Consider the following 12,374-nt stretch of genomic DNA (forward strand, 5'->3'; position numbering starts at 1 on the left):
AGCGCGAGGGGCGGAGCCCGCCCGGCGTGTGCTGGGGACGCGCGGTCTGATTGCCCAAGAGAAAGGAAGGCGCTTCAGTTCCGGGTCAGGACCTTCTCCCGCCTACCTTGGCCACCGCCATGGCGAGCAATAGCGGCTCGGGGGCCGGGGCGGCCGCTGCGGCGGCGAATCTGAATGCGGTGAGGGAGACCATGGACGGTGAGTGCCCGTTTCGACACTTTTAGCTTGCTTACGTTTTCCAGAAGTAAGGACCCCAGGCGGCGGTGAACCCAGGAGGACTTTGGGTCCAATTCCTGCAGCGTATGGCATCTCTGGAGAGCCTTCCAAGGGACTCGCCAGGGTCGCAGGGCTGATGGCCCCATCCTTGGAGAGTTGTTTCTTCGCTTCTGCGTAGTTTGTCGCGTGCCCAGCGTTCCGACCCCCACGTCAGCCGGGCGCGTACCTGGTCCGTCCCGCGCGAGACCCCGCGCGCCGCCCACCTCGGCGCTCATCCCGCGCCCCGTCCCGGCGCTGGGTCCTCGCGTCCTTCCCTCCGGTGCCAACCTTGTGGGCCGCGGCCACCCCCTCATCCCCAGCGCGGTCGTCCGGTGCGGGTCGCCCATTAGTCTTAGTCCCGAGCGGGGCTCAGACTGTCCAGTCCTCAAGACTCTAAGCCCCGTGCGGACAGTGGCCGTATGTTTGGTCATTGCTACTTTTTTGTGCTTGGCACTCTACTAGGCGCTTTTTAAAATATCCTGTTAATGAACAAGTCTCCCCTTCATCAGAATTGCCCCAGTTTTGACTTCGAGGAGGTGACGCCGGTGTCCGGAAAATTGGTATATTTATTTGTTTTCGCGCCCCGAGGCACGCAGATTAAAGCCTACACACGTAGTAGAAGATGAAACACACGTCTTGGGGTTACTTTACCCTCTATCCTCTGATGCCGGCTCTGCCTTTAGACCTCTGGTGGTGAGCTTGGAAACTACGTACATGTTTGTCTTGGAACCTTGTCTCCCGCCCCCGCCTTGTAAAATAAGGTTATCGCTTAGGGTTATAACATGAATATTTCAATAAGATAGCTAGGTAAAGGCATAGCATAGCGAAGGTGATGTATTATTTGGGGGTAATATAAGATGTTGTTCCACTTGCATGCTCCTTTTTTTGGTCTCTATTTTATTCACACTCAACCTGTATGTGAATGATGGACGTAAAACTGGTTTCTGCATTTTCAGGGGAGACCCACATCAGCCTTTATCTCTCGGATAACATAACTCCGTGTAATTCTTACTAAGCTTTCATGCCGCATTTCTTTCTCCTTCACAGTAGTCTCCACCTCCAATACATCTCCTTAATGGGACTTCTGATAAGACTTCTGGCTTTTTATGCTAGACTAGTTGTTGCTTAGAAGAATTAACTTATTAGAGCCATTGCATCTCGTTTTTTATTTACCAAGTATCTGCCTGTTTTTCAAAAAACAGAATTTTGTTCTTAACACCATATTTAGCCTATTTTCCCATCCTTCTTGATGTGTTACAGCTCATTAGTTTTATTTTTAAGTGGATTTGTGTACACAAACTATGTATGTAACATTATTGTCTTATATTTCTTTGCTTGGAAGCCAGTGTATTTTTTGAACAGGATGAAGACTATGAGGACTCCCTTCTAGTCAATTTTCTTACGTTAGCTGTGCTTAGGTTCCTTAATTATATGGCCATAGGATCTCATTTGAATAGAATACTCACATTTTATCTGTGGTGGAACTGCAATGTAGAAATGAGAGCTGATAGTTTGTATTGGTTGCATCAAGATTTTTACTAGGAGAGCTTTGTGTAAAATGAAGATTATAATGAATATAAGAACATGAAAAAGTGAAGAAAGACCAGATTTAAAAAAAAAATAGAGGAGAGAAGGTAAGTATTAGAGACACTGCTGTACACACAGTTTGTCCACAAACCTGAAGGTGAAAAGAAAGGCCACAGGTTGACAGTAAATGTGACAAGATATTGTCTTGTCCATTAGAACTCTAAACTTATATAAAATCCCTGTTATTGTGCCATAATTGGGTCCAAGACAAATCAGTCACATAAAATGCGAAGTCGAATTATTGCATAGTCAGCAAAAACATTGAAATATTTTCCATGCTGCCTGTAATGGTTGAGGCACAAAAGAAAACATAGTGACACTTGCATTGTAAATAATTGACCATACACCAAACTGAAAAAGTTCTAAATGCAGTTGTTTTATAAATCCCACCTTCCTCCACCCACATTTCCAGAAGTAAAACTTTAGCTTGCCCCAGGCGCTGGGCTGACTTACTCAAACATCCTTGTTATTTGAAATTCTGGTAATTTGGGTTTCACTTTTATTTAAATCTGTCCGGGAGAGCCAACCCTAAGTATTCGAAATTTTTTGAGTCTTGCTACCCTCCTTCAGGATGTAGTATTTCTCCTCATCTTTTTACTGCCTCCCTTCCATCAGTATTAGTCACCTAGCAGTGATTTAATCTTTGAATAGATATTAGTGATTTGTATGGATTGTAGAACTCAGCTATATATTTGTAATTTTATTGTGAAACGAAAGGATCTTTATAACGACACTTCAGGTGAGAAGAAGCAGTGGACTTTGTTATTTATCTGCACAGGTCACTCTGAAGGGAACCTGATTGATCCTAGTTCTGATTTAGTATAAGGTCTATTGCATAAGATCATCTGCTTTCACTCTTAGATCATAAACACTCAGAAATGTCTTTCAACTACTTTCCTCCAGTGTACTCGGTTGCCTCTTTTGCTTTTCAGTATTTTGAAATTTTAGATACTTTATCAATAGCTTCATACTTTAATTATTTTCTTATATTCTGGAATTTGCCTTATATTCTAATTTTTTTACTGCTAGTAGTTTTGCTTTTGACAACAAGAATAAAAATGTACCTTTTCTTACTAGAGGCTTCAGTATACTACTACGTTATTATCAGGTAGTTAGAAAAAGGAGTTCAGAGAGTCTTCAGTGTATAAGGCAATGTCATCAAAGCAAACGTATAGTCCATACTACCATCAATCTAGTCGCTCTTGTGAAAAAGAAACCTGGGAGGCAGTTTCGCTTTCTCTCACCACTCCTACCTCCTATTCTTCACTAAACCCTTTCAATTCTTCACTGATCTCTGTCAGATTTGACCACTTGTGTTAATCTCTCCTGTTCACATTTACACCAGTCTTTCACTGAAATTGCAGTAACTTAGGTATACTTTTTCTGCACATGTATTCTATCCCTTTCCAAGGTCCACTCCCTATTATGCAGCAAACGTCTTTTAAAAATGAAAATCTGATCTTGTCACACTCCCATTTTATAGCTTCCAGTCCTTTTCTTGTTTAGGAAAAAAATGTGTGGCTCGCGGCCAGCGATAATTTAACATAATGCCTAGGAATGCTACATTTTCTAGGATTACACATTTTCAGCAATCAAGAATTACTATATTTTGTAAATGGAAATACCACTACTAAAAGCAGAATGTTATAGCAGCATAAGGCAGCCACATTATTCCCCAAAGTTTGGATCTCCTTGGATTGGAAAAACTGGACTGTGGCAGATTTCCTAGTAATCACTGGCTCTTCTTTGCAAATTAGATGTAATATTGATAAATACTTTTCACATAATGAGGTTTGAATGTTCTGAGTAATTTTAGTCCGGATATTTGCAAATATAATTTCTATCTGTATGGAAAAGTAGGTTTCATATGGAGGAATAAAGGGGCTGGGCTGACTTACTCAAATATCATTGTTATTTGAAATTCTGGTAATGTGGGTTTCACTTTTATTTAAATCTATCTGTGAGAGCCTACCCAGAAGTATTCAAAACTTTTTGAGTCTGAACCTCCTTTAGGATGTAGTATTTCTCCTCATCTTCTTTCTTCCTCCCTTCTTTCAGTATTTTTTTTTTTTTTGTGGTTTGTGTCCTTAGATTTCAGAACTAAATATTAATGTTTGTTTAACCAAAGCATACCAATATTCAGAATATGTGGCCTCTTAATGAAAGGGTACAAAGGCTGTCAGTTTTTAATAGTGCTCATAGCTGCCAACTGGATTTCACCTGGGCTAGCCTTTATATTTGATTTATTTTTAAAATCAGGAATCAAAATAGTAAAAAAGAAAAGGAAGGAGAGGAAAGGGAGACTCAGAGGGGCTCAGAGATCAGGAAACTGCTGAGGGCAATTGAGCTGTGCTGCCAAATGAGCCCAGAGGGCCATCTTTTGTCAATTCAAATTTAGCATCTTTTCATTGCTGAGATTGGGGAGGGGAAGTGTTCCCTTTCTTGCTTGCACACACTCTGATTTTAAATCTCAGGTGATTTTTTTCCCCCATGTTTATATAGCACTAACTTACCATGCATACTGAAACTTCAAGTTAGTCTTCCATGACCCCAGGGCACTGTATGCCAAGAATACAAAGCCCTGGCTGCTCTTTCCTCCTGTTGTTTCTCAGGGTTGTGTTTACAGTGAGTAGCCCAGGTAAAGAGCAGGACTGAAAAAGTAGGAATTTCTCAAGCTCAGTGTTATTCAGCTGTGAATATGATCAATCAGTATATTACCTCACCAAGTCAAAAAGAAAAAAAAAAAAAACTACCTGGTTGTTTGAGCGATTGATGAAAAAATATTATATCAACATTTTTTTTTCTGATTTTAAAATCTTAGCAAAGAAAACCACATTTTTTTTAACATGTTAAAAGATAATGATATAAAAACAACATCCTTAATGTTAAATGCATTCTAAATAAAATGGGAAATACTTTCACTGCTTTTTAAAAAAAATGTTGACATGAAAGGTTTAGAAAATAGCTCAGGATAAGAACCTAAAATGGTCACAAAAACAGTTATTTGTATCCCACTAGAAAACACAAGAGTCAACTGAAAAACTTAGACGCTTCAGTAGAATTTGTTAGAGTGGCTGACTACAAAGTAAAAGTAATAATCTAGAATATTAGGACTAATCACTTAGAATATGTAAGAGTGAGGTAGAATCTGTTCATGAAAGCAACCAAAACTAAAAGAAATTGACAGTCCACTATCAAAATTAATAATTGAGCACTGGCTGAAACTTTCTGCTTCAAGCATATAAAAACGACAAGAAATAATGTCAAAATTATTTAATTATTAAAATATACAATTATGAGCATAACCATGTTTAAAAAACAGGAAGAGGAAGTCTCCATTGATTAGAGGGAGGAAGTTCCCCCAAAGAAAGGAGCAGATGGGAATCACAGCATGGGATTGGGAATGAAACCTGACAAAGCATGCTGCCCTGCCTCAATGAAGCTGAGGGCTGGAAGTGTGCCACCTGTCATGGCTAGGGATTGAGCAACACCATCCATGTGTCTTGTGTGTCTGAAGCCAAGATGCCTCCACAAACCCCGATCATGAGAGTGGAGGCCAGTGTGATACTGCCTATCCAAGAATGCATTACCAATCCTGGACATGCAAGAAAAAACTGGAATATGAGCTTTCAGTCAAAAATCACAAAGCACCTAAAGTAGGTAAAAAGCAAATAAACAACTAACTTGAGAAAAGAAAAGAAAGTAAAAGTAATAGCCAAATCTATTATTGAGCACTACCATATGCCAAACACCATTCTAACTGTATGCTTTAATCCTCACAACAATCATATAAGTGCTACGATGATCCCCATTTTACAGAATGACGAAATAAAGGCACAGAGGTTACCTTGCCTACAAAGTAATAACTGAGTGGAATTTCAACCCAGGTAGTCTGGCTGTGGAGAACACGTTCATAACAACTTTGTTTTTTGCTGTTTTCTTATACTTGAAGAAACAAATTTCAAAAATGGCTTAAAAGAATAAAGCCTCAAAAAGAGAAAAGCAGAAAGCCACAAAATAGAAGTGGTTATAAATAATCATTTAACTATGAAACAAGAACACGAGATTATGGTGGGAAATTAGAAATCTTAAATAAATAGAGTTATTGAAATCAACTGAAGAGCAAAGTATTAGCATGTCGGAGTATCATGCCCCAACTTACTGCCTTCATAGAGTTTCCAGACCAAAATGCAGTGGGGAGAGGGAAGGAATCCAGGGGAGGACCACCTAGTGGACGTCCTGAATAAAGCAGATGGATCTTAAGAGTCCAGGGAGACCACAGCAGGTGGAGCTTGTAGGACAGGGTACCTGAGAGGAAAGCTGCACCCAGAGAAAATTCTGGAGGTCTGCAGAAGGGTCTCCCTTAAGTATTCAGCAGAGCCTTGACTAGCATTTGTATGTCAGAGAAGTACTCAAAAAAGCTGGTTCAAGAACCATCTTAAAAGTATTAGAGGGAGCAGTACACCGTGTTCACACAGGATTGAGAATAGTGCCTGTATCTACTAGCCAGAATGTAAAACTTCATAATTCCCAAGACATTGGGTAGAATACTGAGGAGGGTCATACCTCAGTGATGGGGAATAACCCTACACTTAAAATAGGGTTCTGGTAGTCCTGACTAGGAAATCTTAAGAGACCCCAAAGCATCAAACTGATTCCAGATAACCACTTAATTACAAAGCTCAAGAATATGTATAGAAATAGAAAAGCATCCAGCACCAACAAGGTAAAATTCACAGTCTGGCATCCAATAAAAAATTATTAGGTAGCCAAAGCAGGAAATGATGACCCATCATGAGAAAAATTCAGTCAGTTGAAACAGACCCAAAATTGCCACAGGTGTTAGGATTAGCTGACAGAGACATTAGGACTGTATTCCATGTGTTCTAAAGTTAAGTAAAGGTATGGAAGACATATATTTTATAAGATATAAATTTCTAGAGATGAAAATTAATATCAGATATGAAAAATTGGGAAAGTCCCATCTCATGAACACCATGAATACTATAAAAGCTTTTGGGAGGATTTAGACTTAAATTAATAGATGACTTAACATTGTTAACTCGTCTGTCCATCCCAAAATAATGTGTAGTTTTCATGTAATTTAGATCAGAATCCAAATGGAATTTGTTTTTGGAATTGATCAATATTTTAAAGTTCATGGAGAGAATGAAAGGGCTTATGGTACTAAAAGATAAAGGCATCTTTAACCCACTACATGGAATATAAATTTAGTAATTAAAATTGTATCTCTGACACAAGATAGACATGCAACAAATTCATGGTCATATGGGAATCTACTATGTGAGAAAGGTGGCATCTGAATTGAGTGCCAAAGGATAGATCATTCAATAAATAGTAATGAACAACTAACTTATTTCTGGAAGGAAAAGTTAGAGATTCTATTTTCTACCCAACTCCAGGGGGTTAAATGTTTATTTAAATATTTTTGGAGGGGAAAAAGTAAACTTTACAATATTGGAAGAGAATACTGGTGAATAATTATATAATCTTTCTATCGGGAATAACTTTCTAAACATAATGCCAAAGGAAAATGGTACAGAAAACAGGTAACATGTTGACCATGACTTAAAAAAATTCTAAACATACTCTGAGAAAAAGCCACCATACAACAAAGTTTAATGCAGCCAGTGTATTTATATCCTGTGATTCTATGCTAGTGCTGCTTATGTGAAACAGATACTTTTATAAACTGTAATAAAATGAAGTACTATGAAAATGAAGTTACAAAATAATAAGCTTTCATTTTAATTCTTAGATTCAACAAACAGGATTTCACTATCAAATTGTAAAAGTTCCTAAATATTTTTAAAGCTGTAAACATGTATATTACTGACTGAACAGTTCTACTTCTAGAAATTCATCCTGATAAAATAAAAGTAAGGTAGTATGTACAGGTGCTTATCACAGTATTATTAATAGGGGAAACATAAGATCCACCGAACTCTGAAACCAGAGCGATTAACATATGATGTTTCCATAAAATGGGATGTTATATGACTGACTAAATTACATTGTAAAAGAATACTAAAAAGTGGGGAGATGTTGAGAATGATCCTGATTATGCTGCATAAATTATAGATAGATGTTAAATGAGTGGGAGAAAAAAAACAGTGATGCGGAGGGAGAGTGCAAGTTTATTTTGAAGTTTCTAGAGCTAAGTAAAGGCAAGACAAGACAGTACTACATGCCTGTTTCCAAAGGTAAGGATGCTGTGCTAGTTCTTTGGTATTTGCACTATTATGTGGAGTAAAAGCAAAAGTATTCTGTGCACATTTTAAATGTAAGATTTTCTTTTTAAATTTTTCTCTTTTTTTCAGTTCTGCTCGAGATTTCAAGGATTTTGAATACTGGCTTAGATATGGAGACTCTGTCTATTTGTGTGCGGCTTTGTGAACAAGGAATTAACCCAGAAGCTTTATCGTCAGTTATTAAGGAACTTCGCAAGGCCACTGAAGCACTAAAGGTTAGTTCATTCTAAATAAAAATCTTTTTGTTTAACAAATGATTAATGGCAAGTTATGTTAAAGATCCTAAATGTGATTAAAGTAGCTTTTATCACCATCAGAAGACATTCTGAAGACCAGGAGCTTAGTAGCATGTTCAGATCACAAAAATTGCTACTATCATGGACCATGTTATTTTTACCCAGAAGTCTCCACCTTTGTTAGGATTTTCCTTGTGTTGTAGGTAAAATTGTGTCTGCCCCAAATAAGATACACTCAAGTCTGGTACCTGTGAATATCACTTTATTTGGAATAGTGTAGGTGTAATCTGTAGGTATAATCAAATTAAGATGAGGTCATAATGGATTAATGACTGCTGTCCTTATAAGACAAGGGAAATTTAGACAGATACACAGTGTATCATGTGAAGATGGATACAGGTGAGAGTCCATGTGATGACAGTTGCAGAGATTGGAGTGATGGCAAAGAAGGCCAAGGATTGTTGGCAGCCGCCAGAAGCTAGGAAGAAGCAAGGAAGGATCTTCTGCTAGAGCCTTCAGAGAATAGGTGGCCCTATTGACACCTTGATTTTGGACTTCTGCCCCCAGAACTATAAGAGAATAAACTTCTGTCATTTTAAGGTATTCCATGTTGTTCTATTTTGTTATGGCAGCCTTAGAAATAAACAGATTTACTGCTGGGAAGTGGATTGTTGCTGTAAGAAATACCTACGAATATGGACGTGGCTTTGGAATTAGGCAGTAATAGAGATTGGAAGGTTTTAATGCACTTGATAGGAAAAGCCTAGATTGTCTTGAAGAGATTATTGGTAGACGTTAAAGGAGATTCTGGTGAGGACTCAGAAAGGGAGAGGAGAGCTGTAGAGAAGACTTCAGTCTTCTTGGAGGATACATGTATTAGGAACAGGATCTTGCTAGAAATATGAATGTTAAAGGTCCTTCTGGTGAAGTTTCAGGCAGAAATGAGGAACGTGTTATTGGACACTGGAAGAAAAGCTATGCTTGCTATAACGTGACGGAACACTTGGCTAAATTATGTTACACTGTTTGAAAGAAAAATAAAACTTGTAAGCACTAAACTTGGATATTTAGCTGAAGAAGTTTCCGAAGTGTGGAAAGTGCAGCCTGATTTCTCCTTGCCACTTATAGTAAAATGTAAGAATGAGAAATTGAGGAAGGAACTGGTAAGCAAAAAGGAACAAGCACTTGCTTTGGAAAATTCGTAGTCTATCCAGATAGCACACTCTGGAGAGAAGACCAAGAGTGGTTGCAGAGCCTTTTGGTGAGATCAGGTGTGTGACTCATAGATACAGTCAACCGTCTCAGCACAAAACATTGCAGCTTGGGCTGAAAGGGACCTGTATGGTACAGAATGAAGGGTGTCATGTCAGACTTCTGGGATTCCACAAGCAGGAAAGTAAGAACTACCTGGCTGTGAACATGAATTTAATCCTTCAAGAAAAGGGAAGAATTGGGAACATTTAATGTCTTGCTCACTAGCATATGTCTTTAGTTTGGCACAAACTTATAAAAATAATGATAAAAAGAAATAAGTAAATAGAAGGGAAGAGAGACTCAGTGGCTCAGATACCAGGAAACTGCTGAGGGCAATTGAGCTGTGCTGCCAAATGAGCCCAGAGAACCATCTTTTGTCAGATTCAAATTTAGCATCTTTTAATTGCCAAGATTGGAAAGGGAAAGTTCCCTTTCTTGCTTGCACACAAACTCACCATGAATACTGAAACTAAGTTAGTCCCGCTTAAGGACAGAGTGGCTTCTCTCTATCCTGTTTTCTTTGTGGAAATAGAACTGTATAAAAGATTTAGCTTACCCATCTCTAATAAATTCCGGTAATTTGGATTGTTGGTTTTGTGCTTTTTAAAACTTTTTGATTATTAAATATAACACAAAAATGTGAACAGAACATTTACAGAGCAAAATTTAGCATAAAGAGAATAGCCATACATCTCTCATTGCCAGCACCCGAGAGAGAAGTCCCCATCACTGACTTCTCCTTTCTGCTTTCCCCACCAGTAACTACTGTCCTGATTTTTATGGTAGATACTTTCTTACCTTTTAACAGTTTTACTAAGCGTGGACCTATAACACTGCAGTTTAATTGTAAAATTTTCAAACTTGATATAGTGGAATCTTATAATACAATCTTTTTTACTGGGTTGTTTCATTTAACATGTTTGTGAGGTTCATTTATGTTGTGTGAGACTGTGTAACACATTCCTTTTCACAGCAATAATTATGTTTCATTATACAAATTATGCTATAACTTATTTATCCTTTCTACTGTGAATGGATATGCACAGATTACTTCCAGGTAGAGATTTTTGTATTGTAATGCAGTTTGAGTGCTATAAAGAAACCAGAGGCATATAACCTATCTGAAAAGAATGTACAAGAGAGACTGACAGAAGTATTTTGGCATAGCCTTTCCGTAGACAAAATAAATCCCAAGGTATTAGGGTAGGAGAGTCAGAACTACCTAAATAACATATCTTTCTCAGTTTTTGGCATACTAGTTATCTCACATCCAGTGGACCATAGTCTCATATGAAGGCAAAATCAATAAAGTTGAACGAAAATGAGAAAGTGTTGCCCATTCGAATGGAAGTCACACACAAAGCCTCTTAAAACACATTTCTACCATAGTCTAAAACCAGTATACCAATATCTCATTAAAACTAGGTGGGGAGGAGGGCCTGAAAATTTTCCAACAAAGAAGAAATGTTAATTAAAGTATAATGGTGGCATAGGTGGGGCAGGATTAGCCATGTGCTCTTTATTCTTCTCTTGCCCTTTTTTCTCCAGCTTATACATAACAGGAAAGTCTTTCCATCTTAATCTCCTTATCACACTATAATGAAACTTGCAGAAACAGACTAGTAAAGACTATGTGGATAAGATCTGTTATAGGTTAATTTTTCAAGTAGCAGTATATTTTTACATTAACTATTTAAGATTAAATAGCGGTTTTCTACTGTTAGACTAGCAATCAGTTCAAAAGGTGGTTCTAATGCACTACGAAAGTGAAAACCATTGCATTATCTTGATAAAAGTGATTTGGTACATGTTTAAGACAGGTGGTTTGTTAATGACAGTGCAGTATTTATTTACATGGTACCTCGTTTTCTATGGTTTTTTTTATAATGAATCTTACTTTCTTGTTCAAGGCTGCTGAAAATATGACAAGCTGACTTTCTGGAAAATCCTGATGAGACGTCAAGCTCTGCAAGAAGTTTTGAAAATCACATTGTAGTCAAGAATGTACAAAGAAATTACTGCATGCAGCAATGTAAAAACATTGTCCTTTTTAAAAGAATTATACAACCATAGCTTTATGAATCAATGAAAAGTTGCTTACAGAAAGCACCATCCAGATGTGTTTACGTCACATCTTTTTTAAACAGCTCTAATACTTTGGCATTGCAGTGTTCATATTTATGTATTCCTTATTTATAGCTGTGATAGCTTTAATGTCGTAGGCAGTCTGTCAGATGTGCACATCTGCTGTACCTGGTTAAAGTATAGAGGAACCCATCAGTGGTAATGTAGTAGTTATGACTTGTTTACATTTCCATTATAAACTTTAATTTTGAATTATTTATGCACAATAACTGGATTTATTTTGTATTGGGCTAAAAGTTGACAGAATTTTAGCCACCATTTGTGAATTTTGATTTAGGTTCATTATGTATATTAGAATCTTGTTTTTTATGAGCACAAAAAACATTTGTAATTTGCTCTATAAGAAAGAATATTTAGCTTTTTAAACATAAAATTTGGCAGTTAAGAGTGTGAACCAGATCAGTTTTGTATTGTTAGAAAAATAGAACTTTTAAGTACTTAGATTTTAAAAGGAATAACAGTACTTAGCTTAATATTATTTATCATTTGAATCATTTAAATTTAATGAGAATATTAATTGAGAATGTTTTTCTAGGTCTTATACTCAGAAAATGACAGCATAAAAAATAATATATAATGAAACATTTCAACATGCAAAATTGTTTTTTTATTACATAAAAATAAT

At 37.3% G+C, this 12,374-nt stretch overlaps 1 protein-coding gene across 1 annotated transcript; it reads left to right on the forward strand.

Moving 5' to 3' along the window:
• Positions 1 to 39: 39 nt before the first annotated feature.
• Positions 40 to 12,333, forward strand: MZT1 (mitotic spindle organizing protein 1). The gene is made up of 3 exons (XM_011369788.2): positions 40 to 198; positions 8,184 to 8,329; positions 11,515 to 12,333. Exons 1-3 carry the CDS (start codon positions 120 to 122, stop codon positions 11,536 to 11,538), a joined length of 249 nt encoding a protein of 82 aa, XP_011368090.1. The 5' UTR covers positions 40 to 119; the 3' UTR covers positions 11,539 to 12,333.
• Positions 12,334 to 12,374: the final 41 nt, after the last annotated feature.

Source organism: Pteropus vampyrus, unplaced genomic scaffold (genome assembly GCF_000151845.1).
Source record: "Pteropus vampyrus isolate Shadow unplaced genomic scaffold, Pvam_2.0 Scaffold155, whole genome shotgun sequence".
Lineage (NCBI taxonomy): Eukaryota > Metazoa > Chordata > Mammalia > Chiroptera > Pteropodidae > Pteropus > Pteropus vampyrus.